Source organism: Hemibagrus wyckioides, linkage group LG17 (genome assembly GCF_019097595.1).
Source record: "Hemibagrus wyckioides isolate EC202008001 linkage group LG17, SWU_Hwy_1.0, whole genome shotgun sequence".
NCBI classification, from domain to species: Eukaryota; Metazoa; Chordata; class Actinopteri; order Siluriformes; family Bagridae; genus Hemibagrus; species Hemibagrus wyckioides.
Genome location: NC_080726.1, coordinates 12,995,055 through 13,021,784, shown reverse-complemented (window position 1 = coordinate 13,021,784; position 26,730 = coordinate 12,995,055). Strand labels below are relative to the sequence as shown.

The 26,730-nt window shown below is 39.3% G+C and overlaps 1 protein-coding gene across 3 annotated transcripts; it reads left to right on the top strand.

Moving 5' to 3' along the window:
• Positions 1-579: 579 nt before the first annotated feature.
• On the top strand, positions 580-25,009 carry LOC131367797 (cytochrome P450 2M1-like). 3 transcript variants are annotated; one of them, XR_009206964.1, is made up of 10 exons: positions 599-934; positions 1,989-2,151; positions 2,255-2,404; positions 2,631-2,791; positions 4,027-4,206; positions 4,591-4,732; positions 4,950-5,137; positions 5,257-10,384; positions 10,551-10,613; positions 10,703-10,833. XR_009206964.1 is itself a non-coding variant. In XM_058413306.1 (9 exons), exons 1-9 carry the CDS (start codon positions 737-739, stop codon positions 24,549-24,551), a joined length of 1,509 nt encoding a protein of 502 aa, XP_058269289.1. In that variant the 5' UTR covers positions 580-736; the 3' UTR covers positions 24,552-25,009. The 3 variants fall into 3 exon arrangements, 2 of the variants coding, with proteins under 2 accessions (XP_058269289.1, XP_058269288.1); XM_058413306.1 differs by lacking the exons at positions 10,551-10,613; positions 10,703-10,833 and adding an exon at positions 24,367-25,009 and having other exon boundaries at positions 580-934; positions 5,257-5,398; XM_058413305.1 differs by lacking the exons at positions 599-934; positions 1,989-2,151; positions 2,255-2,404; ... (2 more) ...; positions 4,591-4,732; positions 4,950-5,137 and adding an exon at positions 10,933-16,353 and having other exon boundaries at positions 5,493-10,384.
• The last annotated feature ends 1,721 nt before the right edge of the window (positions 25,010-26,730 follow it).

Genomic DNA, 26,730 nt, shown 5'->3' with positions numbered 1-26,730 from the left:
AATTTGTGGATTATTGTTCCTGTGAGATAATAGCTGTGATCCATCTCAATGTCAGTGGACATTGCTAGCACGCTTATGATGATGGTGTTTAATATTAGAAAAAAATAGGCATTGCTGGCCCCTAGCCTTGCCATTACTTGTGGGGGGGGGGAGTGAATCAGTGCCACAAGAATATATTGTAATGATATAGTAAGATATTTGTTTGTTTTGATATAATAGACATCTAACAACAGAGGGCCTTTTTAAATACTACATCATCCCTGTTATAACCATTTACCTGTATATTTAAATGATAATAAACCCTGCTAGATTTGTAACTAATGTTAATGTGGTTGTGAATATGGTCTATTACAATCTTTAATTTCTCCTTAGATAAGAGGGAATGGACTTTTTCACTTTCGAAAGACTTAATAATTTTAAAAAGCAATTTTCTATAGCCTAAAAAATGTAAAGAGCCTAAATATGTCTAAATGCAGTTCCTCTGCACATGGATATATTTCCTGCATGCTGGAGCAACAGTGTCATTGTCTACTTTGTTTTACTTTGCAAGGAACAGGAAAATAAATAGTTGGAGTGATTGACAGTAAAAAAGGAGGAACACTACTGCCCTTTTGTGTAACGGCCCGCCTCAATGAAATATAAAACAGAGTCAAATAGTTGTACTGAGTTACAGAATATTTGAATTTGTCCTGCAGTAAACACAATTCCGCTGCACTGCATTTGTTAAACCCGTATAATGGATGTATTGTTTGCTTTACAGACAAACTTTTGGCCTTTATTAATTGCTGCTGCTGTTTTCTTTTTTATTTGGAAAAGTCTCAGTAAAGAATATCAGTGTAAGTTTGGACGGCTGCCTCCAGGTCCAGCTCCTGCACCTGTGTTTGGGAATTTCTTTCAGGTTTATGTAAAGGAACCGTACAACTATTACCTTGAGGTAAGTAACTAATCACTTAAATAATTTTTTAAAATTATTTTTGCCACTCTTTTTTTCAGAAAATGACTTTCAGTAATAAAGTTGGTGCTTTTAGGCTTCATTCTACTAACTTAGTAATTCAGTTCATAAATAATAGTTCAGTAAATATTTAAATACTATGAGCTATTTTATATGGCTAACATTTTGTGGACATCTGACCATAACATCCATGTGCTTTTAGAAACAACTAATTAAAGATTTAGTCCCCCTTTGCTGTTATAACAGCCTTACTCTTACTCTCTGGTAAGATTATACTAGATTATAGAGTTTTGCTGTGGGAATTTTTTCATTCAGCCACATTAACATTAGTAAGGTCAGGTGTTCAATGGTGTTGAGACCAGGGCTCTGTGCAGGTCACAAGTCTGTGCAAGTCCTTGCATTCCATCCTTGGTACACCATGTCTTTGTGGGGCAGGCTCTGTATACAAGGACATTGTCATGCTAGAACGTTTGCCCCTTTTGCTACAGTAAAGGTATTCATGGCATTCATTTGGATGTTATCTCGACACAAACTATGCACGTACAACATTACTGCAGACAAAGTACACTTCTTCATGGGAACAGTAGCTATTCCCTAATGGCAGTGGGATCTTTCAGCAGGATAATGCACGCTGCCACACTGCAAAAAAAAAAATGTCACAAATGGTCTAAGGAATACAATATACAGTTAAAGGTGTTGGTACACCATGTCTTTGTGGGGCAGGCTCTGTATACAAGAACATCGTCATGCTGGAACATGTTTGCCCCCTTTTGTTACAGTAAAGGTACATTGTAAAGATACACCATGCAAAGACATTCTGTACAATTGAATACAAAAACCTTTGGGCAAAGAAAGTATAGCATAGTATTGTTTGCAGTTGTATTATGTTGGTGCAGGCTTTTCTTTTATGGATATAACTGATAGCTTTCTGTTTTTCTATCAGACTTAAGGGTACTGATTATACACAACATTAATCATTAACAGCTCCAGATTAATACATTTGAATATTTTTTCATTTTTAATTTCTCTTTATCAGCTCAGTAAAAAACATGGATCTATTTTCACCCTTTGGTTTGCCAACACACCTGTTGTGGTGATCTCTGGATACCGAGCCCTGAAAGAAACAATGATTGGTATGGGCAATGAGTTTAGTGGCAGGGCAAACTACCCTCTCATAATGAAGATCACTAATGGATATGGTAAGTTCATTTATATACATGATTTTAAACTTTTTTTTTAAATTTGTTTATTTATTTGTTTACATTTTTACTCTTGGTGGTCACAGTATTTCTTGCACTGCAGGTGTTTTGGTCAGCAGTGGGGAAAGATGGAAGCAGCTTCGGCGGTTCACTCTGTTAACCCTCAAGAACTTTGGGATGGGTCGACACACCATCGAGGACAAGGTGAAGGAGGAGGCCAGCTGTCTTGTGCAAAGTTTTAGTACATTTGGAGGTATTGCTGATTGCTCTCAGATTTATGCAGAATCCCATCTATTTTTTTTTTGAGCAAAAAGTTCATCTTTGAGCAATGTCCATATTCTTGATAATTCCTTAATGCAAGCTTTAACTCAACTCTAAACACAGCCTTCATTCTTATACCAATTCACCCAGTACATACATTTGGATAAGGGAATGATTACTGCAAACAGTAACTGACCGGATCCTACTTTTTCTTGCAGACTCAGCTTTCAATCCAGGAATCATAATAAATAAAGCAGTGTGCAATGTGATCTGCTCAATCATATTTGGACAGAGATTTGAATCAGATGACCCACAGTTAAATCTTATGCTTGGGGCTGTTGATGACTACTTTAATGTTCTCAATAGTCCACTTGGACAGGTACTGCATCTATTTTTTTCTAATATTCATTCTTTAAATGCATTTTAAATAACACATTAAATAACATGCATAAGGTGCTGAAATAAATATACTGATGTAGATTTATATGATGGGATATACACACACTATCTACTTTAACTAGAACACCTATACACCTGCTCATTTATGCAGATATCCAATCAGCCAATCATGTGGCAACAGTGTAAAGCATAAAATCATGCAGATAAAGGTGCATTATGAGTCTCAGTTAATGTTCACATCACACATCAGAATGAAGAAAAAGTGTAACCTCTGTGACTTTTACTGTGGCCTGAGTTTTGGTACCAGATGAGCTGGTTTGAGTATTTCAGAAACTGCTCTCCTGGGATTTTTACACAACAGTCTCTAGAGATTACACAGATTGTTATGAAAAAGGCATGGATTGGGATGACTTGAGAGTGACATGCCAAAGCTGGAATTACCATGACAAGTTTCCCCTTGTCATAAATACCAGACTTTCTGCCTGTTCTTAACTGTATTTAACTGTGCAAAGTGATTGTTGAAACTGTTTGCTGATTGGTGCACCTGCACCTGAAATTGTCTCAATATTCAGTGGATATAAAATGTCTACACACACCTATTAAAATGACATTGTTTTGCGATGTAAGAAAATTAATCCAAAATAAATAATGTTAAAACTTTTTCAGTCTTAAATTGACATTGAAAATATAGGATGTAGACTTTTTATATTCATTGTATAAACTAGCAGTTTAATTGCCATATTAAGAAAACACTAAATAATTTATTATTCAGCAAAAAAATCTAACACTGTTTCATTCATTAATTTTTTTTACATAAACTGCTTTATCTTATTCAGCCTATTTCTCTAGAGCATTGAGTGTTAGGTGGGATTGTATCCTGGTTTAATCTTTGACAGCAAATGTAAACTTTAATTAAAGGCATAAATAAGCATAACAAATGTACAGAATTTCTAAGGGTGACTGGCATGAAGACAAATGCATGAAAGTAACAAAAATTTATGAGTTTTTTTGACAGTCTTTCATATAGATGATGATTAGTATTTCAGGTGACAGCTGGAGTGTTGATCTGCCAGTTCGGATAGAGCATCTCCTGCTGGTGATAGGACTGTGACTCCATGTGACTCCATGCTCCTGCAGAACTTCCTTTAATGCACAGTTTATGTAACATATCTCCCTATCTCTTTCTTTTTATCAATACTGTTTTTCCCCTTAAAGGCCTATAATATTTTTCCCAAAATTGTGGGCCTTTTCCCTGGACGTCTCCATGACATGTTGTCAGAAGTGGAAAAGGCCAAAGGTTTATTTAAGCTTGAAGCAGAGGCACGGATGAAGACACTGGATCCTTCTTCACCCCCTAAAGATTTTATTGAGGCTTTTCTTTTACAAATGGAAGAGGTAAAATCCCACTTTGCATGGTATTTGTTTTGTTATTGTATATTGTATATGTATAGCTATAATAACTTTGTCACATAATTATTAAGCACTAGCTATCCTGTGGTTGGCAGAAAACACTACAATTATATATACATATATATATGTGGACTCACTTCTTTCTCACAGAATCACTAAACTCAAGCTACTTCCTCAGTGTCCTTACTAACGCTCCATGGTGATGGCTAAGCCTACTTTAGAATCAGTCCACCTTTACAGCTACAGTCATTATAATCTACTGAATAAGAATAGAAAGACTCTCAGATTCCAGACATATTCCAGAGAGCAGCATGTTTCTTTCCCAGTAAGCAGATAAAGCTAAAAACTAATAATAAGTATCTTTTGCAGGAGAAGCATAACCCTAATACAGAATTTACCTTCAATAACTTATTGTGCACAACATGGGCCATGTTTAGTGCTGGCACTGAGACTACGTCTTCTACAATCAGACAAAGCCTGCTGCTAATGATGAAGCACCCAGATATTCAAGGTAAGGGATGAGATTGACATCACATGGCACATTTCTGTGAAGCCTTATTACCCAAAAAGGCATTACTTGTGGAATAAAGCATTACTGGCAGAGCAGCCAGTATTGGTTATGGAATGCATTTACAGTTTGATGTTCCAGTAACAGAATTAGTGCTGTGTATTCTTTAATATGTAGATATCTGATACATATTCTGTGTTATACCCATCCTCTTGAATAGCACGAGTCCAGAAGGAGATTGATAAAATGGTTGGGCAAGACCGATGCCCTTCTATTGATGACAGACAGAACATGCCATATACAGATGCAGTCATTCACGAAGTTCAGCGCTCCATGGATCTTGCTCCCACTGCTGTTCCACATAAAATGTTATATGACACTGAGTATAGGAACTATCTCATACCCAAGGTACCTAAACATATGCACAATCAGACCTTTAAAGCTTTATATGCATATTTTATTGCGCAATATTTTTAACTTAAACTTGCCCACTTTCCCTGCTGAAGGTTGTGTGTTTTTCTCTTCAGGGAACCATGGTTCTTCCTTTGCTGTCTTCTGTGCTTTCTGACCCTAAGCTATGGAAAAACCCTGACAATTTTGATCCAGAGAACTTTCTGGATGAAAAGGGACGATTCAAAAAAAGTGATGCATTTGTTGTATTTGGAATGGGTAAGCTAAAATCTAGGATGATCCCTAGAAATGATCATGACTGTCACTGCTGTTCTGTGATTTTTATAGGCCTACTGCTTTTATTCCAAATATGAAATTATGGGGTCCACATGGAGTGCTGAAAGAGGTGCCTTTTGGGAGCTTCATAGCACTAGTTTCAATTCAAAGAGTACAAGTTCAAAGAGTGTTGGGTTCTGAGGAATTTGACATGGGTGATGAAGGGAATTCCTCCGTCAATTTGCCACCACAGCCAGTGGCATTCGAGGAGCTTCTCGAAATAATTACATTTAAATTGGCCGGAGCAGGAAGCTATCGTCATCTGTTCAAAGCTAGACAACCGTTTTCTGACTTCTTGACAGGGCAGAGAGAAAGGGTAGTGTGGCAGCCTGTGCCCCCTACCAAAATCTAGGGAGGCCGGCCAGTGGGCACGGGCTCAGGCCTGTCAGGTGAGACCTGACCTGAGATTGGTCATCTCAGCCAGGCAGGCCATGAAGGAATCCTGATGTCCATGGGCTAGGGTTCCTGGGAGCACCCTCCTTAGTGGGGCTTTCCCTACCCTCTACCCCACCACCTCTGGTGTTTTGGGGCTTGGTACGACCCACTCTTGCACCCGTTTCCTTTATAAATCCATCCCCCCAGTCTGTACATGCCAGTACACTGTTTCAAGACACCAGGGGGGACAACATGAGTTTGACACCTCTCTCAGAGAACCTGGCAGCATGGAAACTTCTGCCAGGTGTCTCTCAGTGGGACCTAGATACCATAAAGAAAGGGTACAGGATCCAGTTTGCCACCCATCCCCCTCAATTTCAGGCACACACCAAACTTTGTTCCTCCAAGAGGGACTTCTCTCCCTTCTGAGAAAAGGGGCCATAGAGCATGTTCCCCTTCCAGATCGGGATTCAGACTTTTACAGCTGGTATTTTGTTGTACCCAAGAGAGACAGGGGGCTGCTTCCAGTTTTGGACCTGCGAGCTCTGAACTCTGCCCTAAAGAAGTTCAAGTTCAAGATGCTCACTACAAAACTGATTGCATCACAGATCAGATCTGAGGACTTGTTTGTGATGATAGACCTCAAGGATGCCTATTTTTATATAGGCCAGAACACAGGAAGTTCCTCTGGTTTGCTTTCGGTGGCGAAGCTTACCAGTATCAGGTTTGTCCTCTTGGTCTAGCTGTCCGTGTACTCAATTACCTGGATGACTGGCTTATCCTGGCCCACTCCAAGGCCATGGCAGTCACCAGGATGCAGTACTTGCCCTATGAGGTCTGTAGGCCTCAGGATCAACCCAGAAAAGTTTGTGCTTTCTCCATATCAGATAACCACCTTCTTGGGGGTGATTTGGGATTCCACCACGATGCGGGCATGTCTATATAACTGCTCGGGTGACTTCCATACTGTCAGTAGTAATTGTTGTTTGGCTAGACCGAAACCTCTCTGTCACCGAGGCGCAGAGAGTCCTCAGCCTCATGGCAGCTGCAGCCAACGTGATTCCTTTGGGTCTGCTTCACATGAGTCCGTTCCAGTTCTGGCTCAGAGGTGCGGGCTTCCATCCTCACAGGCATCCCCTCAACGCCATCAGGGTTATACGCTGCGGGCTTACGCTGTACCCTACTAATGTGGACAAGACCCTGGTTTCTGGCCTTGGGTCCCACTCTAGGGGCGTGTCACCATCTCAGGACTCTTTCGATGGACGCCTCACTTTTGGGCTGGGGTGCAGTCTTGGATGGCTGCCCTGCCTAGGGTCTTTGGGAAGGCCCTCAACTCTCATGGCACATAAATTGCCTGGAGATGAGGGCTGTGTTTCTAGCTCTGAAACACCTTCTCCCACACCTCATGGGCTTCCTTGTGCTGGTACACACAGACAGCACCACAGTGGCTGCTTATATCAACCATCAGGGTGGACTGTATTTGCGCCCTCTCTAAACATTGGTGCAGCAGATCCTGCTCTGCTCCAACAAGTCCTAGCCAGAGTGCACCACGATGGGGTACACCTTATTCTAGTGGCTACCCTCTGGCCCGCTCGAGTTTGGTTCACAGACCTTGTCTCCCTCCTAGACACCGCTCCTTGGAAGATTCCCATCAGGAAAGATCTCCTCTCTGAGGCATGAGGGGTGATTCTCCACCCCCGCCCAGGGATGTGTAAGCTCTGGGTCTGGCCCCTGAGGGGGACCAGTTCCTAGAGGCAGGCCTCTCATCACAGGTTGTGGAGACTCTGCTGAATGCTAGGGCTCCCTCCACTAGGAAGCTTTATGCTCTTAAGTGGAGACTTTTTAGTCTCTGGTGTGCTCAGTGCGAGCAGGACCTAGTGCACTGCACAGTGCTGGGTTTCCTACAGTCTTCTCTTTCTTAGGGCCTGTCCCCCTCTACCGTAAAGGTGTATGTGGCCGCCATTGCTGCGAACCTTGTCCTTGGGGCCTCCCTAGGTAGGCACCCTCTGGTCTCTCGCTTTCTGCGGGGTGCCAGGCAGCTGAGGCCTTCCTGCAGACTGCACCTCCCCTTCTGAAACCTCTCAGTGGTCCTGGACGGGTTGCTGGAAACCCCCTTGAGCTCATGGAGTCAGCCTCAGAGAATTTTCTGACCCTTAATATGGCTCTAGCCTATGCTTAGTATGGTTCTAGGCTTTTAGCCTTGGCCTCCCTTAGACGGGTAGGGGATCTGCAGGCTCTATCAGTCGTACCTGCCTGCCTGGAGTTTGCCCCTGGCATGTCCAAGGCTATCTTTCACCCCAGGGCTGGATGTCCCAAAGGTGTCCAGGATGCCTGGTCGTCCAGTCATACTGCAGGCCTTCTGCCTTCTGCCCCATGACTTGGTGTAACAGGAGAGGCTGCACTTGCTCTGCCCAGTCAGAGCCCTTTAGACTTATGTCCACTGCTCCACCTCGTGGCGTAAGTCTCCATCCTTGTTTGTCTGCTTTGGGAGCTGGAACAAGGTTAATCTGGTCTCCAAGCAGAGCTTGGCACACTGGGTGGTAAAGGACATTACTCTGGCCTACGAGGCACATGGTATTGCTTTGCCTCTAGGGGTCAGGACTCACTCTACTAGGGGTGTCTCCTCATCCAATGCCCTGGCTAGGGGTGTTCCCCTCCAGAAGATTTGTGCTGTCCTGTCTGCACACCTTTGTCAGGTTTGACCATTGTGTGGCGTCCTTTTGCACTTCCTTCCGACAAAGGAAAGCTGAATGAATGTTATGTAGATGCCCTTATATGGACATGCTGGCGCGCATTCCTCCGTCACGTGTCCTATCTGAGCCAATGAATTGGCGTGTGTGCACAGGGAGCTTCAGACACACATCCTCGACAAAGTGTTCCCATAGTGTCAGTCATAACGCAGCATCTCGTTCCCTTCTCAGGGAACAGGGTTACTTATGTAACCTGTTGTAGATTTGTCTCATCTGTCCAAAGGACATTCTCCCAGAAGCTTTGTGGCTTGTCAATATGCATTTTTCCAAATTCCAGTCTCACTTTTTTATGATTTGCTTTCAACAGTAGAGTCTTCCACTTTGGCTCAAACAGTGACGGATGGCGCAATCTGACACTGATGTACCTTGACCTCTAATCTCTCTGGTTACCATTTGTATCATCTGTCTCTTCAATTTGTCATCTATTTTCCTTTTCGGCCATGTCCAAGGAGGTTGTCCACAGTCCCATTGACCTTAAACTTCTGAATATGTGCAAGTGTAGTCACAGGAACATCAAGCTGCTCGGAGATGGTCTTATAGCCTTTACCTTCAACATGCTTATCTATAATTTTCCTTCTAATTTCCTGAGACAACTCCCTCCTTAGCTTCCTGTGCTCCATGTTCAGTGTGGGGCACACCATGATACCAAACATTACAGTGACTACTTTTCACTGTTTAAATAGGCAGACTGACTTATTACAAGTTGAAGACACCTGTGATGCTAATTACAGGACACATAATTAGTTTAATATGTCCCTATGGTCAAATTATTTTCATTTCTAGGGGAACCATCATTTTTGTCTAGGCCTGTTTCATTAACTTGTTTTTGTAAATCGTTCTGTTGAACCACAATTCAAATGCAATGTCTGATTTTCATACGTCAAGTTTCAGTAAATTTTTATATATTACCTTTGTCAGTTTCAAGTTGTCAGTGAACATTGTGGGTTTTTCTTTTTTTAATGGATGGTGGCCAACAATTTTGTCCATGTGTGTATGTAGGCATTGCACAAGGTTATAAAGCCAGTATTGCCCACTTTAAACGCATCACAAGTTCACGTTTACTGCAAAAGCCGACAAGCACCCGTGTCGTTTGTGAGCAAAAACTGGTAAGTCCATTTTAGCGAGTCAGCGCGCAGTATTCAGTTCAGCTGACCAGGCTGCTAGTCACTTCGGAAAGACACACTTGATGAGAGGAGTTTCACTGAACCAGACTAAGTGTTCAAGTATGGATAATTTTGACGGACTTGATGAACCTGTGATATATTCTTCAGGGCGTAAAAGGAAAAAAACTGAAATTTTTTGACGGAACATTGCTAAAGCAGCACATTACAGTGGTGAAAGGAAAGCTTTCTGTATTTCGTGTGTAACTGAGCTTCCATATCGGGAGAGAGAGAATTATGGCGTGTATTTCATCAAAACCGATTTTGACAGGTCTGACAGCCAATCAGAATCGTCCACGTCACATTGTCCCGCCCCTTTCAACCAATCAGAATTGTTCATGTCACATTGTCCCGCCCCTTTTCAACCAATCCGAAAAACGTATCCGCCACATTATCCCGCCTCCTTCTCAACCAATCAGAAAAACGTATCCGTCACAATATCCTGCCCCACTTTCATCCGATGAGGATGTTTGATGGGGTGGGGTACATATGATATGACATATTGAATAAGTTTATGTCCAGAATATTCCTTTAGTCAGCGTTGGGTCCCCCAAGTGGATTCACAACTTAGAGGATCTGACAGAGGGTACAGAACTTCTACGCTCTCCAATCTATCATTTTAGAGATCACGGACCTTTCTGCAGGTGAGAACTTATCACATTTTCACTAACTTGAATCATTTCATTTACGTGTATTAGATTGAATGTCATTAGTAATATTAGAATAATGTAATTAGAAAGAATATCTTGTTCTATTTACTTATAGATGGAAACAGATATATAAAGTTTAATTTGATACATTTAATTACAGAACAAGTTCGGGCTATACATATCTGGCAGTAGTGTCTAGGAAATCGAGATCAATCAGCAATAGGTATTTTCATTATGTCTCACAGAACACTGATTTAAGATGAAATGTATAACTCGGGATACTAATAGAAACTTTTTCCTATGATGTCTTAGATAACAGCGAAGTGATTATTTCAGATGGCGAGTGTTTTAAAACATCAACGTAATTTACATGTCACAACAATTTGGGGGCAGCCTGCCGCTTGGGCCACATCCGTGACCTAAGCCAATTCCTCGAATTACGGGTAAGTCATTACATAAAATGTGAATATTCTAAAGAATGTAGCCACCCCGTTCAAGGATTGTAAAAGCTTACCCTATACTTTTATTATTTGCTGATGAAGAACAAGGAGAAGAAGAAGAAGACATAGGTCACGTTTTCGACGGGGGAGAAAATAACGTCGATCAAGCGGCTACATATCCTGAGGAGTGTTTCATCACATTGAATGGATTCTTTCGACTAAGAGACGAAAAATTTGGAAGCTTTGAACGTCTGTTTATTACACTTCAGGTATTGAACATCTTCAATCATTATATGATACTCTTGATTGTCTGAATAGCTGTGATGCTGTGAATATAGAGTTGATAAAAAGATTTCACATTAGACATGGCGCAGAAGCGGGTGAATCTCACACAGTCTTCAGGGGCTAAGAAAATACGTGGTGAAAATAATCTACCGTCTTGTGATTTCGGTTTTGATGAAACTTTTTCTAGTAGTTTGTCACATCACAACTCATGCACAACTCTGAACCCCTATTTAACAGACGCTATCGACCGGTTAAACGAGAGTTTAGGACCATCACAGCAGCTTGTTAGACAGACCCCTATTACAGATTATAGTGACATCATTACACCCGAGACACAACAACGTGACATAATCAGTGAACTTAACCAGACTCTGTTAGCATTACAGAATAGTCTAAATGAACAAGGTTACTCTACACAGTCGAATCCCTCATTAATAGATGCTGTTAACCAGTTGAATGTTAGTCTAAGAAGTCCTGAGCCGGTTAATACCCAATTAGAGCATTCCAATCATAATTCAGATCATAATGTATCAATTACACCACATACTCAACACGACATATTCAGTGAACTTAACCAGAGTCTGCTAGCATTACAGAATAGTCTAAATGAACAAGGTTACTCTACCCCCTTGAATCCTGAGTTATTAGATGCGGTTAATCAATTAAATGACAGTTTGGCTTTAGCCACAGATCAAAACATCAACGAGGTCCCTACTTCAGAAATCGAACATAATCATACACCGTTATCTCCACATGATCTGTTTCATGATCTTAACCAAAGCCTCGTTATGTTAAATGAGGGTTTTGTAAACTTTTTCGATACCGTTGCTTCACAAAACATTCAAACTGTAAATGAACACAGGACTGAAACAGTAAATGATCAGTCTCCTAATGTAGAAGACGTGCAAACAGCTGACACTGAGAACATAAACCCCCAAAGCTGTATTGACGTGCGAATATCTGGCGGTGTTAACATACAACCCCCTAGTGTTGAAAGCATGCAATTAGATAATGACGAGAACCTAGCCCCTCCTAATGTAGAAAACATGCGAACAGATAACGTCGAGAACATAGCCCCTCCTAACGTGGAAAACGTGCAAGCTGGTAACGTCGAGAACATACCCCCTCCTAACGTAGAAAACGTGCAAGCTGGTAACGGGATTGATCCTAATATTAGAATAATTAATCGCGACCGATTCAATAATACTGAAATTAGGAGAAGAGTACATTTTTCATCGATCGCAGCTGTAGACAGCTTTGCGGATTTTTATAATTATGTTTTAGAAATCTTAAACAGTCTGATAGAAGTGGCTAATGAAATGATTTCACCAAAGGACATAGTAACGGTTGAAATTAGAGGTGATACGATCGACGTTTCTTCACGTATTCATCTAGTTAATGGGTCTGTTGATTTACAGTCTTTTCTGACCATGCTTGAAAATTCTATTCAAAGTAAACGTGAAATTTTTTCAGATGACACACTCGAAATAGTAATCCAAATAGTTCGACCACCTCGTGGTGGTTCATATAGAAGGAAGATTAGTACATTATTCACTTCGGAAGCTATACAGAAGAAGATGAGACATCTGTATATATTTCATAATAAATACATGTGTTTTACACTGTGTGTTACACAACTTTTGAACCCTCAAAATAATGACCTTCAAACTGAAAAAATCGCTAGGCAAATCCTCCGTGATGTAGGATTAACTGAAAACACAGCTGTCACATCTGCTGATGTATCTAAATTTGAGAAGCATCTGAAGTGTAAAATTGTAATCATACACCGTTCTGACAACAAAGCCGGCTACTCTTTCTTTCAAACCAGCAGAACCCCCCATAAAAAAACAATTTACTTGTTCTTACATGACAATCATTATTACGGTGTTAAAAGCATTACAGGACTTTTGGGGCGTAGTTATGTCTGTCGTTTCTGTCATTCAGGGTATGAGAATGCCAGAGCTCACAAGTGTGAGTTTAGCTGTAACATTTGTCGTGATGTAGAATGCTACAATCATAGACAGAGTATAATTAAATGTCCTGATTGTTTGAGGTTGTGTAAGTCAAAACGTTGTTTCGACATACATAAAGTAAAACGCCGGTCAGAAAGAGGTGTATACTCTCTGTGTGAAACAGGGTTCTATTGCAGCATGCGTAATGTCGTAGAGTATCGGAACCCCTTTAACCGGAGAGATCATGTGTGCTTAGAGAGCCGTTGTGATCTCTGTGGTGAAAAAGTGGATTCAGAAATATCGCATTTCTGTTATATACAGCCGTTAAGGAAAGAAAAGCAGAATATGAGACACATCTTTTATGATTTCGAGACTACACAGGAAACCGGAACTCATACTGCTAATTTAATATGTTGCATGAATTGTCGTGGTATGTCGTGGGCGTTTGAAGGGGAGGGGTGTGTTGCAGCATTTTTTAAGGCTTTCCGTCGTAAAAAGTACAGAGGGTACACATTTATAGCGCATAACCCTAGAGGGTTCGATTCATACATTTTGTTGAATCATTTAGTGAAAGAAGGAATCGCCCCTGATATCATTGCACAAGGTGGAAAAATTCTGTGTTTTTCTGATACAGATTTTCGACAGAGATACATCGATAGTCTGTCTTTCTCACCCATGAAGTTAAGTAATCTTCCTAAAGCCATGGGGTTCTCAGAAAAAAAGAAAGGTTATTTTCCGCATTTCTGGAACACAAAAGAACACCAAGACTACATAGGTCCATATCCTGAGCCCGAGCTTTACGGTGTGGATAGCATGATGCCTAAGGACAGGGAGGATTTTTTTTATGTGGTACGCGACCGTGACTGACAAAGTCTTTAATAATTTAAGACATTCTGAGACAGGGGACATGTTTAGCTTTCAGAAATGAAATTCTAGAAAGTACAGAAGTTGATCCCTTTAAATGTATAACAATTGCATCTGTATGCTTGAAAATCTTCCGGACATTATTTCTCGATGAACACACACTAGCTATCCCACTACTAGATAATTACATCAATAACCAGAAATCTTTCTCAACACCATCCATTCAGTGGCTTGAATACATTTCCACCACACAAAACCTCCCCATTCAACACGCTCTGAACGAAGGTGAAGCAACATTTGGCCTTTATTCTGTTGATGGGTATTGTGAAGTGATGCGAAAGGCATTCGAGTTTCTCGGCTGTTTTTATCATGGGTGTGAAAAGTGTTATCCCTCAACGGCCCCTTTCCCCCTTAACGCCAACTTTAGCTACGGGGATGTCCGTCAAAAAACATTGGAGAAGTATTTGCAAGAGGTACGCAATTTACATGTCACAACAATTTGGGAGCATGAGTGGAGTGAAATGAAGAAATGTGATAACAACGTGGTAAACTTTCTAAAAGAGTTTGACTTTCCAGAGCGCATAAACCCCCGAGACGCCCTTTACGGCGGTAGAACCAACGCATTGCATTTACATTACACAGTAAAAGCAGGAGAGAGAATAGATTATTATGATTTCACTTCTCTTTATCCCTACGTGAATAAGACAAAAACCTACCCAATCGGTCACCCAGTCATCATTTACCGTGACTTTGAACCTCTAGAGAATTATTTTGGGATAATCAGAGCTAAAGTATTACCGCCTAGAGGTCTGTGGTCTCCTGTTCTTCCTTACAGGGTAAGAAGCAAACTTCTTTTCCCTCTGTGTAAAACATGCTGTGAGCAACAACTGCAAAAGCAGTGTCGCCATTCAGATCAAGACCGAGCTCTTATCGGAACTTGGGCACCTGTCGAAATAGCTAAGGCCATTGAAAAGGGGTACAAAATTTTGAAAGTGTTTGAGGTTTGGCACTTCCCCAAAACCAGGTAATGCTAACGTATTCATCGGAATTTTTTCACTACAGCATATGCGAGACTAGAACTGTATGATCTGTTGGATCGTTTAAAACAGCGTTGTTTATACACAGACACAGACAGCGTCATTTTTAAAAGCAGTGAAGGTGATTGGATGCCTCCATTGAGCGATTATTTGGGGGGTCTTACCAGCGAGCTAGAGGATGGTGATCATATTGTCGAGTTTGTCAGTGCTGGTCCTAAAACCTATGGGTATAAAACTAAAAACGGAAAAACATCTATGAAAGCAAAAGGCATCACTTTAAATTACTCCAATTCAAAAGTTGTCAATTTGAAATCGCTTACTGAGCTGGTGGATGATCGAGTGAAGAATCCTGATAAAATCGGTCATCTTACAACATTGCACAAACAAATCATTCGAGATAAAAAGGGTTTTCATTTGAGAAATCAAACACAAATAAAAAGATTCAGAGTTGTGTATGACAAACGTGTTTTATAACCTGATTTTACAACTCTCCCTTACGGTTATTAAGATTGTTCGTGCTTATGATTGTATATATGTATAATAAAAAGATCATTTGTTTTATTACCTGAAATTACAACTCTCACTTATGAGAGTTCTATGTATGTATAATAAAAAGATCATTTTGATTGATTCTGTCAACCTGACCACTAGCCATGGATAACATGAATGTGACTACTTTTGATGCGAGATTGCAAATGCCATTTTCATGTATTGTGTGTGGACCAAGTAATAGCGGTAAATCTTTTTTTATCAAACTTTTGCTGGAAAACAGTAAAGAAGTGTTGTCAAAAGTACCTGAAAATATCATGTGGATTTATTCTTGTTGGCAACCATTGTATGATGAGTTGATGACCAAAATAAACATAAAATTTCTTCAAGGAATACCCGATTCATTGTGTGATGATGAACTTTTACCTACTAACAAGACAAACTTGTTGGTGATAGATGATTTAATGGAGTCTGCCAGTAAAAACGAGGAAGTAGAGAAGGCATTCACAAAATACACACACCACAGAAATCTAAGTGTTGTCTATCTGGTACAGAATTTGTTTTTTCAAGGAAAAAGTAGTAGAACCATTAACTTAAACACAAATTATATGATTCTTTTTAAAAATCCTAGAGATAAATTACAAATCAGCATACTAGCTCGGCAAATGTATCCAGATAATAGCAAATATTTTCTGGAAAGTTTTCACGATGCTACAATTAAACCTTACGGTTATTTATTTGTCGATTTAAAAGCTAATACGCCAGAAGACTTTAGACTACGGTCTGGGGTGTTTCCGCAAGAAACCCCGGTTGTGTATATCAGTCTACAGTTCGTTGTCCCCTGTTTTTAATTCCCCAATTCTCCCCCCCTCTGAATGGATTGATTTTTGAAATGACTTTTGAGGTACTATGTTTGTTTAAATGTAATTTGTAACATTTTATTTCAATAACAATCATAAAAAATATTGTGATACATCGTGATTAAATACTTTATTTCAATAAAAATAACAATCATGAAGAAATATCGTGTGGTGCTTCGTGATTAAATACTTTACTACGCGCGTGAATGAAACGATTCTAAAGATTTAACACACTGCACACATCTATATGTGTGCCTTTCTTTATTTGCTCTAGGGTATATTTTTTAACAAAAGACACGACAGCGTTATCGTTATGTTTTAAATCATCACTATACTTAGACATAATACGGTTAAAAGAAAAACCTTTAGCTCTGTGGCATAGAAAAAATACACAGTGTTGTCCACAACAAACTGAAGTAAAGTCTTGAACCTGTATAGGGTTATATTTTATTTCGCGGCAGTTCTTACTCAAAAAGTAGTGAATAGATTCAGGAAAGAGTTCATAGTCCGGCGGGTGTCCGTACGAGTCAAAAAACTCTCCGGAGTTTTCATCATTAAGACACAAAGCCAACCAGTGTTCCCCAGGCATATTTCTCGGATGTGTATTAACAATAAATAGCGCCGGAAAATTTTTAATAGTACTCACAGGTAGCTCATCACAGGCCATCACACCTCGAAATATTTTATCTATCTCACAGCAACTTCTCATAACGGTTGTTAGTTCCTCGGTATCCATGAGTTACTGGTAATCGATGAGCACGTTTCTCCGGTTGTTTATTTCAAGAATACTGTCAAAACTGGACTAGACGATGAGATTCACTGTTCTCGGTAGGGGGACGCGAAATCTGAGTTCCAGTCGCATGTTCCCCGACTTTATTAATGACAAATGTTGACCACAATCATCGTCGGGGTTGAGGTTAAATGCAAATAAAGTATATCCGTTCGAATACTCTTCTCTGTTTATAGCCAACGGTTGATCCTTTAGTTGCTTTCCCGATGCTTGAATTAAAGAATAGAATTCACGAACCGCATTACCGGATCGAAAATCAGGTTGAAACGGTTTTGCAGGGTATTGAGTTCCGTCCACGTACAGAGCCACAAACTCTGTATCGTAATGTTTAAAATTAAAAGGGTTTTTATTGAACGCCCCGCTGAAGGCGTCGTTGTCTACTAATCCGAAAATTAAACTTTTAGGTAAAGGTCCGAGGAAGACGTTTTCTTGAGAACAATGGCGACTCCCCGCTGGTAAGCTAAAGGTTTTCATACAAACTCTCTCGATCGGATACTTAGCCGTGGCTGTGCCAAGAGCTCTCGCGTGACCTATTCTTATAGGTGGAGAAACGGTAACTTTCTTGACAAACAGGGCTGCGTTGATAATTTTTAGAGTGAATGTTGCCTTCCTTCATCAAACAAAATTCGTCTTTACTACGAACCATTTTAATTCTTAAATCCACACCATTCAACAACAGTTTATCTTGAAAAAATATATCCGAGTGAATGTGTCCGATCAGATCAAACGTGTTGCTTTCAACGGTGAATCGACCCCTTCGCTTAAGACCCTCATTTCGCCCCTCGGGGTCAGTGGCGTCCATATGTCCTTATAGAATAATCCTGTGCAAAATTGTGATTCCAACGTTTCTTTACCATAATTGAGCAGACATTCAAATGCAGCGCGGTAAGCATAAGTACTGCTTGATTGTGAAATAAGTCGGTCCCCAAGCATGACGTCGACTTGTGAAAACATGGAAGCTATGGGGTAATTTACAACCCCCACCTTAGCATCGTCGTCTATGTTGGTCCCATCAGTGTTGGTGATTTTACAAGCGAGGTGTAGGAACGTGTTATTCAAATCGAGGTAATCTTCACCGTTTCCGGCCACGAAGAACTCCAAGGGCCCATTGTCCGTCAGAGCAGAAAGCGGTGGTATTTCGACGTAAGTGTACTTTTCAATACTAGTCTGTGTATAAGGTAATGTGAAAATATCCAGCTCGGACTTTGTACACACTGTGGATAGACTGTGTAAGAAAGCCATGGTGTTAGAAAATGTGCAGCTGCTTTCTTTTGCGGGAGATGGGGGGGTGCTTCTTGTCTCTCTGCTTGGTCTTTTTCACACTGATTTTGATGTTAGTTACTCTATGTCTTTTATTCGGAACCGTGTGTCGTTGCTTTTAGATTTTTTACGTGAAAGCATCGCGAGACCTGACCCCTCCTGATTCTGAGTTTGCGTCTTGTTCATAATGTTGGTCACTACATCGCTTACAATACCCTTGGCTGCTGTTTTTAAATGAGGTTTTGCTATAGATACCCCCCTCTTGAGGAACGGAATAGCCATCCTAAAAAGCCCTTTAAACAGACCTCCTAGACCCGCCCCATACATGACAGGGGCGCCTTGAAAACCAGGGAGTCCATTTCCTGCCTGATTGACGTAGTAATTCACATATCCATGCGGGTCAGCATAACCACTATCTAACATTTTCACAGACGGAATGAGTGTCTAGCAGGTCTGAAGTGTAGTTTAACTATGAACTTTCCGTAACTAAACGGTATATGCTTGTTCTGATCCGATTTGACTTCGATCACGATATCTGTAATGTGGTTCTTAGTTACACGTGTGTAGTGTTGCTTATCATACACTATACTAACTATTTTATTTTTTCCCCCGTTATTTGTACGCATCTCAGTAATGGGGCAAAGCTGTCACCGACTCTTTGATACTCTATGACGTCACTATACACATACATGGTGTAAAAACCAGCACGAATATCAACTGGATTGGGTGCTTCCGGAGCTTCAAACGTTAACACACCATCTGGGGGTAGACCCAGCATATAGGCCAGGTTTCCGTTAGCGCTGAATGTGTACGATAATCGGCATACCATACGTAATTTATTTTTTATAGGGTTATAGGATAACACCATGTCGATATTATGGTTTCTCATCGTTTGGTTGATTTCACTAACCAGGTTTTCAATACTTTCGTAATACGCTTTAGTGATGTGACAGACGTAGTATTTTATTTTCTTTGATCCGTTCATCAGAACCACATGAAATCGACATTCTTTCTGGGTTACTGAGTGCCAACTATGAACATATTGAACCTCCGCGAGTGAGACTTCCCAGTCTCCTTTCAGATCAGTTGGTTTGGCTAGTTTAGTAGTGTAGTGTGAGATCTTATTATCAGGGTAAATGTCTGTAGACGCGTTGCTCGGAAGAGTCACAAAGAATCCGCACTCATCCATGACTTAATGAATATAGTTAGAAGTTGTGTTCGCGTCGTGATCTTTAAATTCTATCGTGTGATGTTCACTACTGCTTCAGCCGGAATCCAGGAATTGAATTTCCGGGGCCAATTAAGCCATTTCACCAGACATACCTTTTTCCGGTTTAGAGTCTTTTCTGACAGGATTTTCTCAATTTTGAACGTCTTGTCTTTTCCAATAATAATCTTTTGTATCTCAGGCTCATAAAATGTCCCATCAATTTTTTCCCCGTCACAATCTTGCAGTTTATATACCGGGGGATCTCTCGGTATCCGTTCAGAAACTGTAAAATATTCATCCGTAAAATTTTGTTCATATCCTTTTTCAAACTGTCCTTTTGATCTGGAAATTCTAACTACGTCACCTATTTTATATTTGAATTTTATTTTCTCTATTTTCTTCATTTTCGATGAGCATAACCCGTAAAGAGTTTTAAATACCGTGAAAGAATTGGCTTCGTTGACCTCGGCCGGTTTCATTCTGATGCTGGAATGATAATTGTGGTTGTAACCATGAACCATATCTTGTACAACGTCTGTGTATTTCCTCGTGTTAAAAGTGGTAAAATATCTCCACATTTTGGTCTTTAGTGTTCTGTTAAACCTCTCACACACCGCTGCTTTTTGCCCTGTACCCGTGGCGAAATGAATAATGTCGTGTTTTTTCATTAAATTCTGAAACTTCTTGTTAAAAAACTCCTTCCCTTGATCAGTTTGTAGTTTCTTAGGGGTTCTACATTCCTTTAGAATGGACTCAAAAGCTTTAGTTACTTCATCAGCAGTCTTGTTTCGTAACACACGCACCCAAGCATATTTGGATAAAATATCTATACACGTTATCAAAAATTTCACATTGTCATTAATGTCTGACAGGTTACTCGTATCTACTAAATCAGCTTGCCATTGTTCATCGATGTGTTTCACGAAAACAGTATTTCTTTTAAACTTTGTAGACACCGGTTTATGAAGAGTGTAAGCATCCTGCTCAGCTAACCTATTTTTTATCTCTACATCATTAAGTCTTTTACCCGTTTTCTCAACGACAGCTCTTTGCAAACTCTCAACACCACCATATGATCCGGGGTCGGATGGTATATAATATATGTTTTTCAATAGACGTTTACTCATTTTGAAGTGTCAGAACAATAATGATCAAACAAGATTATAGATTATTGTTTTTATTTAAAAAGACACATCACGTGGTTATAGTTACGTAAACATTTCAAATAATCAGATGATTAAAAACAAATTAAACTTTATTTTATAAAACATTTTTAAAATAATAATTTCAAATAACCAGTAGACTAAAAACAAAATAAACATTTTTTTAAAATAATAATATCAAATAATCAATAGACTAAAACAAATTAAACTTTATTTTATAAAACATTTTTAAAATAATAATTTCAAATAACCAGTAGACTAAAAACAAAATAAACATTTTTGAATAATAATTTCAAATAATCAATAGACTAAAAACAAAATAAACATTTTTTAAAATAATAACAATTTCAAATATCCAATAGACTAAAACCAAAATAATCAAAGATGGGGTTAGTGAAAATAACCAGGATGTTGTTCATCGATATCAAATGGTGATGATCTCAGTCTTTAGATCTTTTCCTCGGAGTCAGAACCGACGTGGCACGCTTTGAGGTTTCCCAGGTATGAGGGGGGTCTTGGGGTTCCAGAGACGTGTGAAAGGTCCAGTAATCCACAACATCTTCATACACCTGTTCGCTGCAGAGTTCCTTCGTTTTCTCTTTAGCCTCACTCAGAACCGATTTGATGGAGGGTTCATCTTTCCAGTCGCATATGGTAGCTTCTGCGATACCTTGAATTTTTTCTAAGGATTGAGTTTTTTTGACACCGCACATTTTCAGCCCTTTAGCCACAGCGTATTTCAACCAAGGTTTAAACAGTTTTTTCATCAATCTGTGGGAGTTGTCGATGATCCTGTCCAGCAGTTCACCCACCACAGCGCGGATGATAGCCAGAACAGTGGTAGAAATACACCCGTCAGCTTCGTCGTTCGTAGACAGATAGGTTAGATTTCTTTTTCCTAAGGAATCAGCGATGTTTTCATCATCATCTTTACAACCAGAACAGGATGCATCATCATCACCGTCGGGAGCGAACGGGGTGTAGAAGAAGGGGTTGAATTCTTGAGACATTTCGTTCTCAGATGGTCAGACGTTTTTACAACAGAAAATTTAGCCAGGGGTCATATATACAGCGTTAGGGGTGGAGTCAGTAGAAGGTGTGGTTTCTGTTCAGTCTTGAAAGACTATTGAATCAGAAAAGATCCTCTAGTTTTACACGTAATGCTTCCATTTCTTTGATTCTCACCACTTTTTCGAATGATCTGCTGATTTGATTAAAGTACTGATCTAGATCATGCCAGCTGGCACGTTCAAACCTCACTTCACAGATCTCTCCGTCTTCAGATGTGTAGGCTTTGGCCTTAGCAGTGGTAGAAATATGTAGTGAGACTTGATTCTTGGAGAAATTTGTTGCTCTGATGCGGTATGTCAGATGCGGAGATGCGTAGTTTTTCCATTTCCGTTTGTAGGCCATCGGTGAAAAGAAATCCATCCGAATGATGTAGTCAAAGTCTTTACACCATTTACGACACTTGACCCAGTCACTCAGGTCAAAAGTCACCATCTCCGTGGCATTACTCCAGTGAATCCGCCCCGGTACCGATAGCTTGAAAAGCGTTACGTCTACTGAATCTACATTGAAATAAAAACCGACTGTGCAGACTTCTGATAATGTCCAGTATTGAACATTTTCACATTCTATGATGTCTGAAAATCTACCAATAGTAGATTTCTGTTTTTTAGGTGCACCAGGACAAGTAGTCATAGTTGCGCTCAATGAATCTACGATATTCTGTATGTGGAAACATAAAGTATTTCAAGGGGGAGAAAATGGGTGTGTCATGTACTAACGGTTTGTGCACGTGTGTGTGTGTGTGTGTGTGTGTGATTAAGATTCTGATGACTAAAGGAATATTCTGGACATAAACTTATTCAATGTCATATCAGTAGAAAACACGTGCTTATGTATGTAGGTGTGTCACGTACTGACGGTTTGTGCACGTGTATGTGTGTGTATGTGTGTGTGTGTGTGTGTCATGTTCAGGGAGACCCAACGATTTATAAAACATTTTTAAATAATAATTTCAAATAATCAATAGACTAAAAACAAATTAAACTTATTTTATAAAACATTTTAAAATAATAATTTCAAATAATCAATAGACCAAAAACAAATTAAACTTTATTTTTATAAACATTTTTAAAAAATAATAAATTCAAATAATCAATAGACTAAAAACAAATTAAACTTTATTTTTATAAAACATTTTAAAATAATAATTTCAAATAATCAATTGACTAAAAACAAATTAAACTTATTTTTATAAAACATTTTTAAATAATAATTTCAAATAATCAATAGACTAAAAACAAATTAACTTTATTTTTATAAACATTTTTAAAAATAATAATTTCAAATAATCAATAGACTAAAAAAATTAAACTTTATTTTTTATAAACATTGGGTTTGTGCACGCGTGTGTGTGTGTGTGTGTGTCAAGGTAAGGGTTAAGGGGTTGTATGTGTGTGGGTGATTGTGGGGTGCTATGGAATACGTAACGTTCAGGAGATAAACTTATAACGTCTATGTTTTATCAGTAGAAACATTCTTGTTCATATGTTTATGTACGTAGGTGTGTCACGTACAGGGGGGTTTGTGTACGTGTGTATGTGTGTGTGTGTGTGTGTGATTAAGATTCTGATGACTAAGGGAATATGTACCCCACACCATCAAACAACCTCATCGGATGAAAGTGGGGCGGGATATTGTGACGGATACGTTTTTCTGATTGGTTGAGAAGGAGGCGGGATAATGTGGCGGATACGTTTTTCGGATTGGTTGAAAAGGGGCGGGACATTGTGACAAACGATTCTGATTGGTTAAAATGGGCGGGACAATGTGACGTGGACGATTCTGATTGGCTGTCAGACCTGTCAAAATCGGTTTTGATGAAATATACGCCATAATTCTCTCTCTATCAGGTTTGCCTAAACACATTTGGATTAATAAAATAATGAAACGAGAGTCAGAGGTCCACTGAACAAAAACACAAAACTCTGGGGCGCGTTCTCATACATTCATTCACTCACTTTTAATAAATAAAAAAAACATACTTTCAATGAACATTAATTTTGTAAGTTACCTGTATTTTTATGAGTTATTATTACTTAATCAAAACAACCCAACTCCAGTTTGATTGATCTTACTTGGAATGCACAATAAAAAACATGAATTCTGAAAAGGAGTAAAAACTGAGTTATCTGTCTTTGCAAATAAACTCTTCATTTTCTAATTCTTGAATAAATACTCACAATACTCAGTATCATGGTGCTGCTTTATTACCTGGCACAAATCTACATCTGCACACAGAGTGATGCATTCAGAGGCCTTTGTTGTGTAGAAACCGGTGCTGAGTCTATGATAAAAGCCCATGCAGGTAGCTGTGGATTTGCCTGAGGGGGTACTTAGATATTAGAAAAGTATAAAGCCAGAAAAATAAATATAGCACTTAATGTGTGACTTATTTTCATTCGTGCAATTATTGAATAAGGCTGCCACATGACAACAGTGTACTGCATAAAATCATACAGGTGAAGAGGTTCAGTTAATGTTTACATCAAACATCATTATTAGGAATAATTTGTTCTTTGTAACATTCATGCCTCTCTTCTGTCTGTTTTGCACAGGGAAGCGGGCCTGCTTGGGTGAAGCTCTGGCCCGAGTGGAACTGTTTATTATTTTCACCTCTCTCCTCCAGCGCTTCACCTTCAGGGCCACTCAACCACCAGAAGAGATCGACACCACTCCTACAAACTGCAGCTTTGGCCGTCTACCTCGTTTCTATGAGTGTTATGCTGTGCACAGAACATAAGCAGTTTTTTGTGGATGGCAACCTAATTATTCAGTTTTCTTTCTATTATACAGCTACGAGAATAAACAAAAAAAACTGTTTCTGTAGCCTCTATAGACATTGCTTTCTTTTTATTTGACATCCTTGACATAATGACAAAAGTGTACTAATGAGAATCTAGGCTAAAATGTTTATAATCATCTTTGATATATTCTCTTGTATCTATTTTTAAAAGTCTGCAACAAGTGCAGTTAAACATGCATAGTGAGAATTTAATACTGAAAAAACACATTAGTATTCAGAGCTCTGAAATATAACTGACAAATGAAGGTGGAAACCATATAAAACTGAATCAAATTATGTGATAAATGTGATATTTACAACTAGGACTATTCATGCAGCCAAATATTACCATTGTACTAGACTTCTATTAAATTTAAATTTGAACACTTGCCATCTTCTTATGCATATATATAATGATATACAGTATATATATATATATATAAAACTTTTCTTTCCTTCTTTATCCTTCTTTTTATTTTTAATTATTCAGTATGATTGTTGTATCTCAGTATGATTGTTCTATAAGCAACATTTCAGACACCATATGGTCAAATGTTTTGTATATTTTTGATCTGCTAGGGGAAATACATCCTGAAGAAACCTCACTCACTGAAAGCCTGTCAGTAGCTGGCTAGCTTGCTGCTCATTATTTTGTACATTCTCCTTAAACGTGAAAATGTTTCTCTTGTTCTTTTACAAATAATGAGCTTTCATAAATCAAGTAAATGTTGCTAAATCTCTTGAATATTTTCTTCAACTCTATGGTCTTAACTGTTGCTAGAACTGGAAATCAGCCAGGACACCTGTGTATACATTTTGGTGCACAAACACAGACAGCAGCTAAATGTAAAGATTTTTTTTTTTGTGGCTGAAGTTAAGTCATGCTTTTTCCAGTACAAATGATTAATGGTCATTAATTGAGTTACATTTTCTACTTTTATTTTTGTGATAAAATATTTAAAAATCAGTGACAAAAACATTAAAATATAAGACATATTATCAAAATAAATTTCCATTAGACTACTCACAGATTCGTTCTGTTAATAATGATATTATGAGAGTATGGAATTTTGAAGAGAAAACAAGTACATATATATATATATATATATATATATATATATATATATATATATATATATATATATATGTTTTGCTTTTGTGTGGGTTGCTGTGTATTTTCTTTTCCTGTTTGTAGGCAGTATTCCAAGCCACATGCTCAATTAAATTAATTGGACTAAAGATGAGACTGGACGACGGATTAGAGCTCTTTTCTATAAAAGAGCAGCTGTGCTTGGGGACAGGTGTGAAGGGTATTACAGTGTGAGCAGAAGTAGAAGTAGAAGTAGAGATTGAGATTCTGTGCCAGCGTTTCCAGTAAGGAGTGCTCTGTATGCAGCGTGGTGGCCTATGGCTGTGTGAAGGTGTAACGTTGTGAGTAATGCCGGAAGGGTTATCGGTTCGCGGAGCCCTGTGGGCGAGCAACACGCGTGATGGGTGGACGGATGTTTGCGGGAGTCTACTGCGGGTGTTGCGAGATGAGGGCGAGCACTGACGGGATTCTTCTGTGCATGACCACACCAGACTGGATAGCGGGGCTGCTATCCGGTCACGCTGTGAGTACGATTGATTTCGATTTCCCTCGGGAAGAAAACGCGTCCACAAGCAGATTGGATGATTTTCTTAAATAAGTGATTTTAGATCGGCCGAATTTCATTTTTTAGGGCATACTAGTGTTATTGAGTAGGCTGCAAATCTGTGTGGATATGAAGTGCGGTGAGACTATTACGTTGGATGCTGGCAGTGTGTTCTTATTTTCCAGCATCACCATTCCCATGGCCTTTATGGGAGAACGGAGGGTAAAAGGACGGTGGCTGTGATTTCTGATGCCCAGCTGAGACTGTTTTAACTCTGGACTGCTACTGAGCGTGGACTTTGCACCCTGGTTCTTTTTTATTCTTTCCTGTATCCCTTGATTGTAATAAAGAATTGTGTATGAGTTTTTGTCGGGTGGTGTTCCATACCTTGATAACGAATTTATTTTGGTATAGGGAGTTTCTGGGGTCTCCGTTTATACCCTAGGTGGCGTAGTCGGTTGTAAAGAAGCTGTTGCAATTTAACTGTCATAATCATCACCCCC